Here is a 20,588-nt window from a genome sequence, read left to right as displayed (position 1 = left end):
TAGCCAATTTCAACAAACGATTTTTTTAGCTTTTGAACGTTAATGATCGGTTCCAACAGATCATATAACCCCCAAATTATTCATTTTGGTCCATAAGCCCCAATTAATCATTGATAATAGCCAAGACTTTTGTGGAACTCTTCAAGCGCAAATAAAAGTGAACTTTATAAATAGTTACCATTTTTCTTTCTTGTAAGTTAGAAATTTGTGAGGACATGTCATCCTTAGACACTAGAGTATGCATGTCCGCTTGATAAATAGGAGCGTTTCTTGAGTTTTTCTAAAGGTTATGTGTAGGTGGAAATGTATTTTAGGATAAAGGTTTAAAAACGTTGTTTAATCCTTTGTACCTACTCTTTGTTCTTGGATCTTATATACGTGTTTTGAGATGTAATCTACTCGTTATATATGTAATTTATTTTCAGTATCACTAATTAATTGTATTTTGAGTATTTGTTGTAGCACTCTATTAAGTGTAATATTCCTCAACAACCACCACCATGCTGACCACAGTAACAGTTCTTTCAGCCATACAACTAGTTGAGTGAGGTCTTAAGTTAGTGACTCCATTCAGAAATAAATTGTGGTCCAAACTTTACAGTACTATTATTCACATCATTTCATATTCACATTTCAAAGTTTCACACACAGTTACTGTAGCCACTGTTATAAGAATCCTACAATGCCGCGTGTACTTCCCATCAAAACTTATTAATATATATATATACATACATATATTTAGTTGCTATTGTCGTTACCTGGATTTCGTGGTGACCTTTTCCATTGGTTTAGTCTTACTTTCTTTCACGTAACCCTTTTTCATAAAGTGTGTTTCATAACTTTTATGAGCTTGACCCTTCACTCAATATGTAGGCGCACATAATCAAATTTCACACTATATCTCCTCTTCACTCTCTTTCTGAGCATCTGGGAATTCAAATAGGTGAGTCTTTTCTGTGAACCTCAACCACTTTACTATTGAAATGAGCATCATTAGCTATTATTGATCTATAAAATTACTGATCCGATTCGTTGAAATTAGCAAAGTGACCCTTTAGCTATTTTTGTAGTTTGTTGGAATAAATAGACGTATTGGGTAATTTTCAATTCCTCATAGTCCTTGCCTTTTGATTAGTTAGTTAGTTAGATACACATATTTCCTACAATTGTAGAAGTCTTGACCCTTTTCTATTCTTCTTATCCCCTTCTCTCTTTCAAAATGATTGACTGAGAAACAAGGTTGAATCTTTAAGACGAAGTGGGGGTGGATTCAATTATTTATATATTGAAGACACCAAGTGGGTTATGTTTTTTTAATACTTAAATTTTGGGTACAGAACATGTCAGGGTATTATATGGAATCAAGGAATCAAAAGAAGAGGCTTCCACGTGCTCAACCTTGGAATCAACTCAGTTATCTCATCATCCATTTTGTTCACGAGTTGAAATCTTTGGTAGGCAGCCATGGTTGAGTTTTGATCCGGGCCTTACATAGATAGAATAAAGGGATTATTTTTAAATCCAGAAAAGATTTATCCATATTCTCAAAGGTTGGAAAGGAAAGTTCCTCCTTTATATATTTTCCTTGTGTTTGTTTTTATCAACTTCTTCTGTTGGAGCAACAAACTCAGAACATCTAATAAGAAAAAGAAGATGGTAAAAAGGTCAGCAGGAGAGAGAGGAGACACTCCCTTGCATTTGGCTGCAAGATCAGGAAATCGTGAACTGGTTCTGGAAATAATCTCAAAGACTAGTGAGGAGGTAGAATTAAAGGAAATATTAGCAAAGCAGAATCATGCTTGCGAAACCCCTCTTTATGTGGCCTCTGAGTATGGGTATGTTGATATGGTGGAAGACATGATAAAGCACTATGACATTGATACAGCTGGTACCAGAGCTAGGAATGGCTTCGATGCATTTCATGTAGCTACTAAACAAGGGAATTTAGGTAAATTCCAGTGGCTATTAGCATAAAGTTTTGAGTAATTGATGGCACTATCTTTTTTTTAAAAAAAAAGTCCTCTTTTGATGATTTTTTGAAAATGACATTCCGGATTCCCCGCAGATGCTGAGAATTTTTGTCTTGAATGTCTTCTTTCAATGAATTACCAAAAGATACTATTTTGTTTCTTTATTATAGATGTATTGTCATGAATTTTTCTGGATTGAGCTCATTGTTGTTTGTATAACGAACTTCTGATTCAGGGGTGTTAAAGGTGTTAATGGAGGCTCTCCCAGAACTCGCAATGACTGTTGATCTGACAAACACAACAGCTTTGCATACTGCTGCTGCACAAGGCCATGTTGATGTGGTTAATTACCTCTTGGATAGTTTTGGCAGCCTGGCCAACATAACGAGAAGCAACTGCAAAACCGCACTGCATTCTGCGGCAAGGAATGGGCATTTGTTGGTTGTCAAAGCTCTGTTGAGTAAAGAGTCTGGAATTGCTGTGAAAATTGATAAGAAAGGGCAGACTGCTCTTCATATGGCAGTTAAGGGACATAACGTTGAGCTGGTGACTGAAATGTTGAAGGCAAATCATTCTTTGATAAACATGGTTGATGCTAAGGGCAACACTTCCTTGCATATAGCTAGCCGAAAGGGTCGAGCTGAGGTGATCATAGTTTTATTTTTGTTGATTTGTCATCTCAAAAGAGAATATATTTAATTTGGAGTTTATTTAGTGCATTGAATTGAATGATACAACTTGTGAAAATGGACCTTTTTCCAACGTAACATTGAAAATGGCCTGCTTTCAATAATTTCTTAACAGAGTAGCATTCTTAATATGGATTATTTAAACCAAACCAAAAGCTTAGAAAAAAGAAACAAGGAGGTGTATAGTAAAATACATATACTATTTTTTACAAAACATGGGGAAACTAGAACTAGGAAATTAGTTGCAACAAAGACATATCTGATTAAGTCTAAATATGGATTTTTAGTAGCCAGAAACACTGTAGTATAGAGTACCTTATTAACGTTAAACTTCTTACAGATTGTTCAGCTGCTGCTAAATCACAAGGGAGTGGACACGACTGTCATTAACAAAGATGGCGAAAGTGTACTTGACACTGCTGATCGAAATGGACAGCCAGAGATTGCTGCTGTCCTAAGAGAACATGGCATTCAAAGCGCCAAATTCATTAGACCACTAAGTTCAACAAGATCCCGAGAACTGAAACAAACTGTCAGTGTAATCAAACATGAAGTACATCACCAACTTGAGCATACACGCCAGACACGAAAACAAGTACGAGGAATGGTTAAACGACTCAACAAAATGCACTTAGAAGGCCTCAACAACGCGATCAACTCAACCACGGTTGTTGCTGTTCTCATAGCCACCGTTGCCTTTGCTGCTATCTTCCAAGTCCCTGGCCTGTACCCTGTTGATGCTTCAAAATTAACTCCAAACCTCTCAACTGGTGAAGTCCTTGTTGGTCCCAGAATTGAATTCATCATCTTCTTCATATTTGACTCATTTGCTCTCTTCCTATCACTAGCTGTTGTGATTGTCCAAACCTCAGTTGTTGTTGTAGAGAGAAAATCAAAAAAGAAACTCATGGCAATCATAAACAAGCTGATGTGGTTGGCTTGTGTTATGGTGTCAGTGGCATTTTTAGCACTGTCATATATTGTTGTGGGAGAACATCATAGATTATTAGCCATTGGCGTAACTGGTATAGGAACAGTAATTATGGCAACAACACTGGGAACTATGTGTTATTGGGTCATAGTAAACAGGCTACAATCTTCCAAATTGAGGAGAAGCCTTAAGAGATCAATGACTAATAATAGTCAGTCACCACAATCATGGTCAGTTACAATAATGTCTGATACTGATATACTAAATAGTGAGTATAAGACAGTGTATGCACTTTGAAAGACCAAAGGTAGCATATATTAAGTCTGAGATGTAAATTGGCCTCTTCACAAGTAACATAGACAATGTGTATATATAAATTAAATTATGTAAGACTGAACTTCAGTAATTTGCCAAATTGTGATATGATAAGAATAACAGAAGATCATTACTGTAGTATTACTATTTCAATTTGATGATAGCCCAAGGGATCGTGTTCGATAAAATTATATATTTAGTCTGTGCTTTCTTCCACCTCATTTTCATACCTAGACAAATCAACATCGTGTCTTTATTATACTTTCTTTTAGAATGTTGTACAAGGTGTTGCTAATTGGAGTGAAGAGCACGTTGTTTTCAGAAATTTTAAAGTCTCTTTTTGTGTGCTATTTATAAGTTGGGTTTAAATAATTTTACATTTTTTCTTTTTCACAGAAGCTTGTTTGGATAATGTTGTTGGAGGAATTTGAACAACACCAAAACGTATGCTACAGTAAATAAATAAAAGAAAAATAGCAAATACTTTACTTAGAATAGCGAGTATTCAAAGGAAATTGTCAAGATAATTGAACAACTAGAAAAATAAAATGAACACAAGGGAATATAGTGGTTCAGTCAGATCACGGTCTACATAGTCCCTTGTTGCAAATAATTTTTGTTTCGTCTATTCATCTTGGATCACTCGCCTTTATTTAGAAAGCAAGTGTCCTTTTAGTCATTACTAACTAGTTATAGAATCGTTTTACAATAAATAACAATATTAATAAACGTAAAAGAATAAATGAAGAACAATTTAATTCGTTCTAATAAGTGCAACATCATATGCGACCTGTAGGGTGCGAGTTGTCTGTTAATATTCTTGCACAAGCTCGTAGACTTTAGGTGCGTTCTATATTCTTAAAAGGGTTAATGAGCCTTTCACTAGGATGTCTTTGTTCTATCTGAGTTGCATTGACGGACCTTTTGTGTGTTGACAACATGAGACATGCAAGTCCCTACTGAGTCATCGAACACATTTTGTCATTTGGACCAATCATTATGTAAAGAAGCTATCTTTACTTAGTCGCAGGAGAAGGCTACTTAGTCATCGCATGTGTTTCGATATATGTGTGATTTGTATTAATCCCTCTCGGTCCGGCTTATCTTATGCAAGGCATAGTATGCGACTAGACCCTGTCAAGGCCGCATCATCTCGCGAGTTTGGTTCAAGCAAGGTCAACTCTTGGACAGTCATTAATTAACAGCTCATTCATCCCTTGAGGATTGGATTCACGTGTCAATTTTATAGGAGGCTGATCTCGAGTTTCTAGGAAAAGATATTGCACTAGAACACATGCCCCTAGTTTCGCGACTGACAATTGTATCATTAGGGAAACTATCAGAGAGAGGGAGGTGAGTTGTTGTCATGAGATGGTGACTTTTGGTTGACGTGTTGAGGGTTTTGAAAAGACGACTGTAATTATTATTTTATTTCTCCGAGATGCCACATCATCAAGACCCTTTGGGGTAAGTGCAGGCGTATTCTTTAGAGACCGTTGGATTGGGACACCTTAGGCATTCTCTTGCCACGTGTCAGCATCCCAGTGAATGAGGAGTATTAGTATTTAACCCCCACAGATATAAATCAATTCTTATTCATTTTCCTACTTCAATCCCTCTACCCATAAATTTAAACTTTTAAGGACTTCTCTAAAGTCTCAAATTCTTACAGATTGAAGACAACTTCAAGGGCTTGAATATCTTCAAGAGCAATCTATGAAGTAATTATGTTGAAGATTAGGGTCTTCCTTTTATGTAATTATTATTTTCTTCAAAATTTGCATGCATTCTGGGTTTTAGGTGTAGAAATTGTATGAAAAAAATAGGGTTTATTGAGAGAATCAAAAATTTAGGCACAATACAATATTTTCCCCAAAAAATAATTGCCCAAAATTTTAATACTCGCGGGTTTTTGCAATGAAATTTTGAATAATCGCATCTTCATTGTAGAACCTTCGCACACCCGCATAGTTAATTAGTTTATTTACCTCCAAGTCAAAATTTGGTAGTGGTTGGGGTTTCGTAGAGACTTAATATTTACTTCTCTGGGTAACCCTTAGGTCACTACGAGACCCCCAACCACTCCATTCATCCTTGGAGTTGGTCGTTTTACTTTTATACATATGCATTCAAATCATGATTAGGACTAACTGAGTCTCAAAGTGGTGGTGTCCCATTAACCTAATGTTTATGCTCTCGCATGACCCTTAAGATACTTGGAAACTCCCAAACACTTTTTGAGATAGTCGCTAGTTTTGTCACACTAAAAGTTTTGTTGTTTGGGTGAGAACACTTTTTTATTTACATTGCATTCACATCCCGCAGAAAAAAGATCTTCTATCTTTTAGATGAGCAACCTATCGTACAGCCAAAGGTACCATTCTAGAGATGGGAGTATTGTTATTGAATGTCAAAGAATATGTTTATCCCCATGTCGCTGTCAGATGAGGAGATTCCTATGGCAAGAGCTTGAGAAGGCTCCCTATCTACCAGCAAGATAGATTGCATGGTACAAGAATTAGCAGGACCGGTCACTATAGAGATGTGGGGGAAGTGAATCCACAGTGTCTACTCAAAGGTAGTTTTGCTTATCTCCAAATTTCCCAGACGTGGAGGTCGAAGAGATGGGCAAGGACTTCAAACTATCCACTTGCGAGGTCAAAGATGATGTGGGCAATGAAGAGATTGAAATAGATTTAGTGGATAATGCCCTGTTAGACGAACCTTTTTCCTGCGAGGACCTAGTCTTGCAAGTTAAAAAGTATGATCTAAAAACATTTGAAAGACTGAATTTAATCCATATTACAACTTCAAAACCCATGTCAATGCAATGACCTCACCTCCCGTTCACTAATTCTGGTATTATCTCGACCCAAAATGTAGTGGTTTCAATTCCCATTCTTCGCTGCAGTGTGATGCTTCCTTTCCACCTTTTCGATATGACGTCTCTCCCTTCTAACTTACACCCAACAATTATCGCATAATTCTTGGATTTTACGCAATGTACATGGAATACACGCGAGGGGAACTAAAAGTTGAGGATTTTAGTTACTTTTATGGTATAAAAAATGTTGGTCATGACAATGGCTTACACTACTTCAGTAAATGGGCCAACTCTGAGGTCAACGGGGTAGAAGGCACTATTTTCAATATGGGGGATTGAAAGTCAAAGAGGTTTTATACATTTGAAATGCCACGGGCTTCAATCGCTGACCTCGTACATCGCAAGCCTTTGCACTTGACTATTGTTTTTTTGTCCTTTTAAAAATGCTAACATTTATCAATGCTCACAGGTAGACCAGCTCAATCTGTGTTGGACAAAGACCGTGTAGAAGTTGCTGAAGTTCTGAGCAGTCTTCCAATTCAGGATCACGATTGGCGTCTACTGTATATGTTGGGTTTTGTGCCCTAAATAAAACTCATTTCAATATAATCAGATTTACATATGAATAAAGATCAGAAATAACATTTCATGTTACATGGTTCACATGATTTATTTCATGATTATATGTATAGAATGTATGAATTCTTTTTAAGTCCAGAACATATGAGTTTGTTAAAGATTATAGTGTTGTCAGCACAGTGGAATATAATCTTAATTATATGTTCAAAAGTTTATTCCCTGATTTGTCAGAACACTGGATTTAGACTGACATGGTATAATCAGCGATAGGTATTCTTACACCTTGGAAAAGTGTTATGTCCTTTCCAGGACATTAGTAAAGTTTACCGTAATATCTATTCAATTCAATATCACCTGTTGATCGTAGATCAAATGATCTTAATCCTGATATGGTTAGGTTCAATCTCAAAAGTGTTATCCGTGTTCTTTGATTTGTTAGTTAAGCCTACTGTTGGGTCAGGGTGATACGTATATTTTGGGAAGACGGTAGTGTAATTGAGTGGGAGCGCCAACATAAATATGGAATCTATAGCTTCTATCTGGCGAATAGAAAGTAAAGGATGATTTCCTTCGAGCTTAACCAAAAGAAAATAAATGGTGGAGATCTCATTTCACTTAGCTGAAATATCATTTATACAGGGTTAAGTGTTTTAAGGATAAAATACATTGTAGGGTGTTACGGTAATTTAATCCCTTTAGAATGTAAATCATATATATAGAGGATCATTGATCACATTAGGATTATAACAATGGATAACTAATGACGTGTCTATATCATGGAACATATAGAGCGTTCTATATGACTGAGAGTGCAATTCCAAGTTCTAAGTGTGGATTCAATGAGGAATTAATAAGTTAGGGAATTTACTTGGTAAATTCGGTTCAACTTATTGGAAGCTCGGTTATATAGACCCATGGTCCCCAAACTAGTTGAGACCATACTGCTTGTAAGACTCAGTTAATTGATTTTGATTAAGCAATTATAATTCTAAAAGTTAGACTATGTCTACTTTATGAATTTTCACTAAGCAAGGGCGAAATTGTAAAGAAAAGAGATTCTAGGTTTATTTATTGATTAATAGACTTTATATGTCTAAATTAATAAATATATTAAATGGCAATATTATTTAATAATTATTTTCAAGTTATTAAATAATTAGAATTGGCATTTAAATGGTTAAATTGGAAAATTGGTATTTTTGAGAAAATGGGAATAAAAAATAACAAAATGGGAAAGTTGCAAAGTGAGGCCCAATTTCCTATTTTGGTCGCCCACTATGCATAGGCCTTTATCATTTTATTTTTTTATTATTTTAATGCCACACAATTCTAACCTAAACCTAGAGGGAATTCTATAAATAGAAAGTGTTGGCTTCAAGAAACAAACAACTTACACAACTTCACATATTGTTTTCTTGCAGAAACTGCCACACGCCCTCTCTCTCTCTTTTCTTCTCTCTAAATTTTGAAACACTTGAGTGAATGAGTAGTGCCCACACACATCAAGTGGTATCTCAATCATAGTATGTAAGACTATGGAAATTCTGCATCAAAGAAGGAGAAAAGAAGATCCAGATTCAGATCTTGATTATGCTCTACTACAGAAAGGAATCAAGGGCTAGAGATCTAAATGGAAAGAGTCATATTATTCCGCTGCACCCACTGTAAGGTTTTCTAAACTTTATATGTGTTTACTTTCATTGTTTTAGAATTCATATTAGGATGTTAATCAAACATACTTGTTAGTAAATCTAGATCCTGGTAAAATAATTTCCAACAACTGGCACCAGAGCCATGGTAATGATTTACTTTCATGTAATATGAATTAAAACGATGATTGATATTTTTTTGTGTTGATTTGGATGGTTTCATGTTGTTTTATATGCTGGTTGATGAATGTTGATGTTGTACAGTACCTTTTTCCGTGAAAAATATTTTTTTCGATTTTTGAAAATATTTTATTTTGATTCCTTGTCAAAAATTAAGCAATTTTTGTTTTTACGGAACTCGATCCCGATGAAAAACGAAAAAATTATGAATTTTGGAAAATCGAGATTTCGGGTATGCATGGGTGCTCAATCGCACGCATCAGGAGCTTCGGACAAGCCCCATCCGCGCGCGCGAGCAGCCTGCTGTTCTGCCTGTGTCACCCCTGCCAGCGCCCATGAATCCCGCTCAAGCACCCTGCATCCGCCGAGATTCCTCGGCTGGGTGCCCATGCTCCGCACGCGTAACAGGCAGCTAGCAGCCTCTCCTGGGCTGCAGATGCAGCCTACTGGGTTGCTAACCCAAAATTGCGATTTTTGGGTTTTTTCCCCAAAAATCCAATTTTTTCATGGGATTGTTTCCGTAAATTCATTTTTCCATTTTTAAATATTTCTAAATTGAAATGTTTCCAATTTTAAATATTTTTAATTTGGAATTTTTTCAATTTTTAAATATTTCTATTTTAGAATGTTTCCAATTTTAAATATTTCCTATTATGGTCAGATTTAAAAATTTGTTAACTTCTTTAATATTTATTTATTATTTAATTATAAGATTAGATATTTTGATATTTAAGATATTTTAAATTAAAAGATAACTTTGTCTTTTTATTTAAAATATTATATTAAAATTATCTTATATGACAAATTAAATAATTAATAAATTTGAAATTAACATAGATATTTTTATAGATATACTTACCATAATGTTTTTCAAATTCAAAAATTTGTTATTTTGTTAAATATTTAATTATTTATAAATTACAAGTTTAAAAATGATATTTTTTCTATATATATATTATTTTTTTCCTTATTAGAAATTTATAAATTATATCTTAAATATTTAAATAACATAGATATTTTTGTAGAAATTTGAATATTGCTTAATTTGAGATATTTTGACATATAATTATGGTAATTATTATTCATTTATTATTTTATTCCTAAAATAATAATTATCTAACTAAATCTATTTTAAAATTGGTTTATTTTATTAAATTATAAGATTTGAAAGTGATATTGAAGATTCTTTCCTTTCAAAGATCTTATTAGATATTTAATTTAATTTGATTCAAATAAACCTAGAAATTTTAAAATTAGTTTCCTTTAGTTGGTTAGTTTAAGAATAATAATTTAATTATATTAATATCTTATTTTCACATCTGTTACAAGGACAATGTTTGTTTAATTTTATATTGTTTATTCAATTTTTTTTTTTTTTACAAACCTATTATTTATCTGATCTAAATTGCTATGATTAAGTTGTTGACAGATCCAATGATCTGATTTTAATCATAGTCCAATTGTCGATAGATCTTATAAATAATTTGTAACAGGTAAATTTTGTACTTCTTTCATCTGTGTAAACCTAGTAACATGATAGGGCCCATCCAAATCATTTGACCTGTGTGAGCCTATATGTTTGCTTTTGGGCTTAGATGGATATAGGAAGCCCATTTAAGTTTTTACTAAGTAAATGGACTAGGTTGCTAAAATAAATTTTGACATAAGGAAATTTATTTAGGTCCAATTAGATTTGGGCTTATTCAATGAATAACAATTGTTTATTTAAAGGTTAAATTCCTCTCTTTTAGGCCTTGTGTGAGAGTTGGGGGCCAATAGAAGTGGGTACGACATACTGAACCCAGCTCCCCCTCACATGAACTACCCCAATTGTGAAGGCCCATTTGCCTTATTTAAATAATTGTATTAGGTTAATTATATTAGTCTAACCTAATTAAAATTGAATTAGCAACATAATTAACTTTTAAAATATATGAAATTTATTTTTTATTTTAATATTATAAAGTTAATTTTAGAAAAACACTTAGTTAATGATATATATTCTAGATAGTTATTTCTAGTACTAATTATTATTTCTAATATTAAATAGGAAAATATCATTGATTGTGAAATTAATTGTCTCATAATTAATTTTGGTACAATCTAAGTTTAGTATATTTTTCTAGTATTAAACTAGAATTAATAATTAAGTTTCCTCTATACTTAATTATTTTTTTCTTGAATTTAATACATTTAATTAAATTGAAAATTCAATATCTAAGTTGATTTTCATCATGATACTTAAATATTTTTATTTTCATGTTATTTAATTAAAGTTAAAAATTATCTTAAGTTTGGAATCTTATTTCAGAATAACTTAAAGCTGAATAATTTTCACAATGTATTTTATTTTATTTTATTAATCATTTCCCAAAATTTCAAAATTACATTTCTTTAATGTAGAAATTTCAAATTTTATTTGAAAAATAGATTAAAGTTGAAAATTATTTATTTAATGTTGGACCAACTTAAATCAATGAGTTTTTCATTTAATTTTTAATTAAAATAAATGAACTAAAATATATTATTATTAGAAATTGAATTAATTAGTCAATGAAAGTCTAGATAGATATTATCTGTTTTGCTTGAAGTATTTTTCTAGTGTATTTAATTAAATAGAAAATTAATATTTAAGTTGATTTTTAATCATGATACTTAAATATTTGAAATTTTTATTAGATATATAATTAAATAGGAAAATTATATTTTTGTTGAAAATTAATTTTTATTAATTTTGGGCCAACATAAAATTAGAGTAATTTTCCAGGATTTATTTTTATTTTATTTTAAAGCATTTTCGAAAGTAGTATTGTTATACACTTCATTTTTCGAAATGCAATATATATTTATAGAAAATTAAATTTGAGTTGTAAATTAATTTAAATTAATTTTGAAACAACTTAAATTGAATAATTTTCTAAATATTTATGGAAATTGTTACTAAGATGGAAATAATTCACGTTATTTTCATATCCATCTAAGTGTAATTTATAAATATTAAATTAAAATTTATATTTAGAATATTTTATTCTAAATTGGAAATTTTAATTAAATATATATATTTAAAATAAATTGATTAAAATAAATATTAGAAGAAAATACAACCTTCATTAAATAAGGATATTCGATCTCCATTGTTGGTTTTACATAGCTATTGTTTTAGTGAGTAATCCTCCCTAATGGAGGAACATTTATTAGCAAGTTAGCACCGTTTAATCTCGAAAGATAAGTAATCTTGTAAGTTTTTTATATAGTTTTGATCACCCTAATGGTGGCGACTGTATAAGACTTGCAAGAATATGAAACAATGGTGGAAGCTCATAAGATAGAATAGCCTTGACTCTCGCCTAAACGGGACAACGCGGATTCCAATCTTGATCGAAGAAAAGGTTGCTAGAATATTGATCATTTTAGATGAGCTGACAACTCTATTCAATGGATGGTAGCTCTGACTCTCTCCTAAACGGGACACTGATATCAGTCTGTTGAAGACCTTGGAAATTATTTAGGATTGTATGTTTTAGTATTTTCACTTGTCATTCCTATTTGCTATGTGCTTCATAATTTATGAATTGTGTATGAATTTGTATTGAACCATGTTATTTTCTGTTATTAAATTGTAGTTTAATTTCGAATCTTCATTGTTGGTCTAGCTTGGCTTGTTTTTCTAATGAGATAAATCCCTAATGGATTTTCACCATTAGACTAACATAATAGTGTTAGATCTCGAAAGATAAATATTGTATATGCAACATCTAGCTGTTCATCAATTGATGACACCTTAGACTAGTATTTTACAATATGAAACAAGAAGATTGTATAAATAAGATTACTTTGACTCTCGCTAATCGGAGCATCGTTGGATTCCTATTTAAAACGAAATTATCCTAATTCCTCTTAGCTTATTCATTTCGCATCAGCTTAATAACATATCATTGGTTGAATGGTCTATAAATCATATAAAGTCATTCTATATTTTCTCTTAAGAAATTAAATGACGTATATGGTTATATTCCCGAAATTCTATCCCAAAATGATATAAATCCTCAATCTTAGAAATCTCTTACTTGTATAGGCAAATCATAGAGTTAGATTAATAGTGGTGGTCCAAGAAAGAATTACTAATTATACAGTTACACTTTCACAAGTGTTTCATAACTATTTTCTTTCAATGGATTTAAACTGTATGAGTTTAGTATTCTGTGACCAGAATCCACTTGCACTATTCTAAGAACTCTTTGATGTAACTAAACTGAAGTCATCAAAAGATACAACCACATATTTTATAAATCTATGGTATTTGTATATTGTTCATAGTGGTTTTGACAAGATCATTCTCTGCAAAGAGTTAATATGCCTATATCCACTGAAAGAAAGTTCATCTCATTCGCAGATGTATGTACATTCAAGGGTGGATATGAGTTTTCGTTGTATTCTTAAAACGATCACTCTAGATTTTACCTTATGCAAAAGAAATTTGAAATGTTTGAAAAATTTTATGAATTTCTAGCAATGGTGGAAAACCATTAAGGTAAGTGGTTAAGGATCTTGCGAACTGATAGGGGTGGAGAAAAAGTTAGTAGATATGCAGTTCAAAGATCATTAATTTGATTTTGAATTATATCCAAACTTACCTCCCCAGAAATTCGAGTTGCATATTGATGATTAGTTACTAGTCGTTGCCTAAATCCTTCAATGGAAATAAAATTTCAGAATGATGCAATGGTTGTATACTTAATGTAAATCATTACTAGATTCATGGATGACCTAATCAAAATCTTAAGAAAAGCTAGAACTGCTAACCCTGGTTTGCATGTTTGTTAGCTATTCTAAGTGATTAGGGGTGGATTATCCCATAGTCATTAGATAAGAAAGTGTTTGTTTAAACAAATACTACTTTTCTAAGAAAATGACTAAGTCTAAAAATAAAGTAGCAAATAAAGGAGATAATTTTTCTTGATTCCATAAGTGTTCTATCATCTTATTCGTTACAAGATGATCCCACTGCCTCTGTTATCTTAACACAACCGAAGAGGTCAATACCATTTAGTTTTCTTAGACATTATTCACGGTACCTTGTCGTAGTGGGAGAGTTTCAAGGAACTTTACCTTCTCATGACTTGAAAGATACTAGTGATTAACATCCATTGTGAGTTTAAACAAGTAATGGATTGTCAAGATAAGAAACTAAGAAGAAAGCCAATAGAACTATGGTTTGATCCATTCACATGGAGTAACCTAAAGTTTTCTGTTACAAGGACATGAAAGGAAAATTTCGTTCATAAGTCTATTCAATGGACTTAACAAAACTTCCTGTTCCTAGTATTATAGGTTTGAGTTTATCTAAACCTATGGCTTGTGGTATACCTCGTAATTACTTACTCTAATGCAAGCATGAGATGAAGAAGCATTTTCTTTCCAATGGCAATCTATAGAAGCTTCACAACTTCTTAGATATATATTTTATTTATCTAGGGAAAAGTCTCAACTATTCTAGAGAAGATAAAGCCATGAAAGAATTTCTTAAATCAACAGTGGGAGGTCTCAGATATGCTTTAGTATGCCTTAGACCAGACACCTGCTGTTGAGTGGGAGTAATGAGTAAGTATCAGATTAATCCAGGAGAGGAACATTGGAAGACAATCAAGTAAATTTTAAGATTAAGAAGAGGAACTATATGTTAGTCAATAAGGGTGGTTTTGAAACTCTTAGACTACACCACATCAGATTTCGAGACTTGCCTGTGTGCTAGAAAGTCTGCTGATGAGATGGTGATTACTTTGGGGGTGGAGTAGTAATTTTGGAGAAATTGTAAAAATCTATCTGAAATCTCTTAGTCTACCAGAGAGAGACTGAATGTTAAAAGTTGCAGGAAAGGTACTTATTCAGTCTAAGGAAAGTTCTGTACATTTGTGGCACTGTTCCAACTTGCCTTAACTACTAGGGTTACTTCCTGAATAACCAAGAAGTAGTTGCCAAAAGTATAGAATACAGTATCCCAAGAGAGTAGACATATAGAGAGGAATTTCACATTATCAAGGATTTTGTGATTAAGGAAGAGTAATGGTGGAGAAGAGGTTGTGTTTAATTCAACCTGTCAGATCCTATTACGAGGAGTTTACTACTATTACACTTGATTGGTATATCAAGGTCTTAATGATTATTTGAAATGCACATTTTGTTTTATATTAGTGCAAGTGGGAGTTTGTTGTGTTTTGTGCCCTAAATAAAACTCATTTCAATATAATCAGATTTACTTATTAATAAAGATCAGAAACAACATTTTATGTTGCATGGTTCACATGATTTATTTCATGATTATATGTATATAATGTATGAATTCTTTTTAAGTCCAGAACATATGACTTTGTTAAAGATTATAGTGTTGTCAGCACAGTGGAATATAATCTTAATTATATGTTCAAAAGTTTATTCCCTGATTTGTAAGAACACTTGATTTAGACTGACATGGTAAAATCAGCGATAGGTATTCTTACACCTTGGAAAAGTGTTATGTCCTTTCCAGGACATTGGCAAAGTTTACCAGTATCGGATGTATGGAGTATACATCGGAAGGGACCGATATTGAACTTTGATTAGATATATTAAAACTTACCGTAATATCTATTCAATTCAATATCACCTGTTGATCGTAGATCAAATGATCTTAATCCTGATATGGTTAGGTTCAATCTCAAGAGTGTTATCCGTGTTCTTTGATTTGTTAGTTAAGCCTACTTTTGGGTCAGGGTGATACGTACATTTTGGGAACACATTAGTGCAATGAGTGGGAGCACTAACATAAATATGGAATCTATAGCTTCTATCTGGCGAATAGAAAGTAAAGGATGATTTCCTTCGAGCTTAACCAAACGAAAATAAATTGTGGAGATCTCATTTCACTTAGCTGAAATATCATTTATACAGGGTTACGTGTTTTAAGGATAAAATACATTGTAGGGTGTTACGGTAATTTAATTCCTTTACAGTGTAAATGATCTATATAGAGGATCATTGATCACATTAGGGTTATAACAATGGATAACTAATGACGTGTCTATATCATGGAACATATATAGCGTTCTATATGACTTAGAGTGCAATTCCAAGTTCTAAGTGTGGATTCAATGAGGAATTAATAAGTTAGGGAATTTACTTGGCAAATTCGGTTCGACTTATTGGAAGCTCGGTTATATAGACCCATGGTCCCCATACTAGTTGAGACCATACTTCTTGCAAGACTCAGTTAATTGATTTTGATTAATCAATTATAATTCTAAAAGTTAGACTATGTCTACTTTATGAATTTTCACTAAGCAAGGGCGAAATTGTAAAGAAAAGAGATTCTAGGTTTATTTATTGATTAAGAGACTTTATATGTCTAAATTAATAAATATATTAAATGACAATATTATTTAATAATTATTTTCAAGTTATTAAATAATTAGAATTGGCATTTGAATGGTTAAAGTAGAAAATTGGCATTTTTGAGAAAATAGGAATAAAAAATAACAAAATGAGAAAGTTGCAAAGTGAGGGCCAATTTCCTATTCTGGCCGCCCACTATGCATAGGCCTTTACCATTTTATTTTTTCATTATTTTAATGCCAGACAATTCTAACCTAAACCTAGAGGGAATTCTATAAATAGAAAGTGTTGGCTTCTGGAAACAAACAACTTACACAACTTCACATATTGTTTTCTTGCAGAAAATGCCACACGCCCTCTCTCTCTCTCTCTCTTTTCTTCTCTCTAAATTTTGAAACACTTGAGTGAATGAGTAGTGCCCACACACATCAAGTGGTATCTCAATCATAGTATGTAAGACTATGGAAATTCTGCATCAAAGAAGGAGAAAAGAAGATCCAGATTCAGATCTTGATTATGCTCTGCTACAGAAAGGAATCAAGGGCTAGAGATCTGAATGGAAGGAGTCATATTATTCCGCTGCACCCACTGTAAGGTTTTCTAAACTTTATATGTGTTTACTTTCATTGTTTTAGAATTCATATTAGGATGTTAATCAAACATACTTGTTAGTAAATCTAGATCCTGGTAAAATAATTTCCAACAGTGCACTTCTGCTAGACTACGAGAACACAAGTTGATTCCAGCCGACACTAAACTTCAGCAAGAACCGATATATAAGGAACCTTCTATGAAATAAAAGAAAGAATAGATAGACATCTCTCGAAGCAGACTGAGACAAGTGTCAGGTGATGCGACTTAACGATTACTAATAATGTCTTTCTGCTTTCCTTAGTTTCTTAAATTTTTACTTATTCATACCTTTTCACATATATGACTTTTTTAAAGCAAGCTCTACCCCTCAACTACAAACAAAAGGTTAATGCTACAACTCCTTCTGTTGTGCCACCAACACTCTGATGGTTGACTCATCGAAGAATCACCGAAAGATTTCCCAAGATAAAGGGAACAAGGTCGTGATGGATCCTGCGACCAAAGCTCGTGACCCTGCAGGAAAAGTTTATGAGTGATGACTTTGTTGAAAAAGTTGAGGGAGCTCCTTTCGAGGACATAATGTCTTGCTTGGTCGAAATGGCCTTGCAATTCATGATCGTGTACTCCCGGGCTTCTATCGTGGGTCTCGAAGACTTCGATCTTCTAAAGAAGCAAAACACAACTTTTCAAGAAGGCGTGAGGAAGGCAAAGTTGGGCATTGTTGCCAAAGAAAAAGAGGTTGACGATCTTGACAAAGCTAAAGATCAAGCAATGGAGAAGGCTAAGAAGTTAGAAGGCGATAACGCTACCCTTTCTCGTGATCTTGAGACCAAAATAGAAAATGAAAAGAAGGCTTATGATCAGGTTGTTACTGATTACATCTACATAACCCTGACCAAGCTGTCATTCGACTTCATTGTTTTTGGTCCAAAGGCAGTTGAGATGGCCAATGCTTTTCGCACCATGTCTCTGTTGGGTTTTGTGCCCTAAATAAAACCCATTTCAATATAATCAGATTTACTTATTAATAAAGATCAGAAATAACATTTTATGTTGCATGGTTCACATGATTTATTTCATGATTATATATATAATGTATGAATTCTATTTAAGTCCAGAACATATGAATTTGTTAATGATTATAGTGTTGTCAGCACAGTGGAATATAATCTTAATTAAATGTTCGAAAGTTTATTCCCTGATTTGTCAGTACACTGGATTTAAACTGCCATGATATAAGCAGCGATAGGTATTCTTACACCTTGGATAAGTGTTATGTCCTTTCCAGGGTATTGGAAAAGTTTACCAGTATCGGATGTATGGAGTATACATCGGAAGGGACCGATATTGAACTTTGATTAGATATATTAAAATTTACCGTAATATCTATTCAACTCAATATCACCCGTTGATCCTAGATTAAATTATCTTAATCCTCATATGGTTAGGTTCGATCTCAAGAGTACTATACATGTTCTTTGATTCGTTAGTTAAGCCTACTTTTGGGTCAGGGTGATACGTACATTTTGGGAACATGATAGTATAATTGAGTGGGAGCGCTAACATAAATTATGAGTCTATAACTTCTATAGGAATTTAGAAGTGAAACGATGATATCCTTCGAGCTTGGCTAAACAGAGATAAATGGTGAGATCTCATTTCACTTCTCTGAAATATCATTTATACAGAGCTAAGTGTTTTAAGGATAAAATACATTGAAGGTGTAACGGTAATTTAGTGCCTATTCAATGTAGATCATCTATTAGAGGGTCATTGATCAAATTAGGATTATAACAATGGATAACTAATAGCGTATCTATATCGTGGAACATATAGAGCGTTCTATATGACTGAGAGTGCAATTCCAAGTTCTAAGTGTGGATTCAATAAGGAATTTATAAGTTAGGGAATTTACTTGGTAAATTCGGTTCGACTTATTGGAAGCTCCGTTGATATAGGCCCATGGTCCCCATACTAATTGAGACCATACTGCTTGTAAGACTCAGTTAATTGATTTTGATTAATCAATTATAATTCTAAAGTTAGACTATGTCTAGTTTATGAATTTTTCACTAAGCAAGGGCGAAATTGTAAAGAAAAGAGATTCTAGGTTTATTTATTAATTAAGAGACTTTATATGTCTAAATTAATAAATATATTAAATGACAATATTATTTAATAATTAATTTTTAGTTATTAAATAATTAGAATTGGCATTTACATGGTTAAATTGGAAAATTGGTATTTTTTCAGAAAATGGGATTGAAAAATAACAAAATGGGAAAGTTGCAAAGTGAGGCCCAATTTCCTTATATGGCCGCCCACTATGCAAAGGGTTTACCATTTATTTTTTCATTATTTTAGTGCCATACAATTCTAACCTAAACCTAGATGGCATTCTATAAATAGAAAGTGTTGGCTTCAGGTTACAATGACTTGCATATTGTTTCTTTCAAAAGAAAAGCCATTGACGCCCCTCTCTTCTCTTCTCTTCTCTTGAATTTTGAAATCCTTGAGTGATAGAGTAGTGCCCACACACATCAAGTGGTATCTCAATCATAGTGTGTAAGACTTGTTGGGTTTTATGCCCTAAATAAAACTCCATTTCAATGTAATCTATTTTATTCAACATCAATAAAGAAACAGAAGTATTTTTCATTCATTTGTGTATGGTTTGGTTCACCTTATCAATTGCTTGTCTATTTGATTTATAAATTCATCTGGAACCCTTTTCACATACTTGATCCTGTTTATTGTGTTGTCAACATATTGGAAAGTAAACATGACTATGTGAATAAAGTTTCCTAGATTTATCAGACATAGGGTTTTACTGATATGATAATCTACAACAGAGTTTACTTGCATTTGGAGAGATGCTATGTTCTTTCCAGAGCATTGGTTAAAGTAAAGCTCAGGTTGGGTGCATGGAGTATGCATCGGAAGGGACCGATATTGAACTTTGACTTAGATTTATTAAACCTACCGTAATATCTATTCAAGTCAATATCGCCTAGTTGATCCTAAATCAAATGATCTTAATCCTGCTATGATTAGGCTCAATCTCAAGAGGTTATTCGTGTTCTTTGATTTTTTAGTTAATCCTACTTTTGGATCAGGGTGATATGTACATTTTGGGAACACGGTAGTGTAATTGAGTGGGAGCGCTAACATAAACATGGAATCTAGAGCTTCTATCTGGCGAATAGTAAGTAAAGGATGATCTCCTTCGAGCTTGACCAAACGAAAATAAATGGTGGAGTACTCATTTCACATAAGCTGAAATATCATTTATACGGGGTTAAGTGTTTTAAGGATAAAATACATTGTAGGGTGTAACGGTAATCTAATCCCTTTACAATGTAGATCATTTATATAGAGGATCATTGATCAAATTAAGATTATAACAATGGATAACTAATGATGTGTCTATATGGTGGAACATATAGAGCCTTCTATATACTGAGAGTGCAATTCTAAGTTCTATGTGTG

The 20,588-nt window shown here is 32.9% G+C and overlaps 1 protein-coding gene across 2 annotated transcripts; it reads left to right on the top strand.

Moving 5' to 3' along the window:
• The first annotated feature begins 754 nt into the window (after positions 1-754).
• Positions 755-4,093, top strand: LOC115710024 (ankyrin repeat-containing protein At5g02620). 2 transcript variants are annotated; one of them, XM_030638326.2, is made up of 4 exons: positions 755-943; positions 1,338-1,948; positions 2,206-2,615; positions 3,000-4,093. In XM_030638326.2, exons 2-4 carry the CDS (start codon positions 1,654-1,656, stop codon positions 3,885-3,887), a joined length of 1,593 nt encoding a protein of 530 aa, XP_030494186.2. In that variant the 5' UTR covers positions 755-943; positions 1,338-1,653; the 3' UTR covers positions 3,888-4,093. The 2 variants fall into 2 exon arrangements, with proteins under 2 accessions (XP_030494186.2, XP_060967831.1); XM_061111848.1 differs by having other exon boundaries at positions 755-1,948.
• Positions 4,094-20,588: the final 16,495 nt, after the last annotated feature.

The sequence above is a fragment of the Cannabis sativa genome, chromosome 3 (genome assembly GCF_029168945.1).
Source record: "Cannabis sativa cultivar Pink pepper isolate KNU-18-1 chromosome 3, ASM2916894v1, whole genome shotgun sequence".
Lineage (NCBI taxonomy): Eukaryota > Viridiplantae > Streptophyta > Magnoliopsida > Rosales > Cannabaceae > Cannabis > Cannabis sativa.
The sequence above is the reverse complement of the archived record's forward strand: the minus strand, read 5'-3'. Positions and strand labels throughout refer to the sequence as shown.

What these genes read in the sequence shown, in the direction of transcription:
- LOC115710024 (XM_030638326.2), top strand. Translation starts at nt 1,654, where the DNA reads ATGGTAAAAAGGTCAGCAGGAGAGAGAGGAGACACTCCCTTGCATTTG. An exon ending in TACTAAACAAGGGAATTTAG is followed by an intron (nt 1,949 to 2,205) that starts GTAAATTCCAGT and finishes CTTCTGATTCAG; the next exon opens with GGGTGTTAAAGGTGTTAATG. An exon ending in GCCGAAAGGGTCGAGCTGAG is followed by an intron (nt 2,616 to 2,999) that starts GTGATCATAGTT and finishes AACTTCTTACAG; the next exon opens with ATTGTTCAGCTGCTGCTAAA.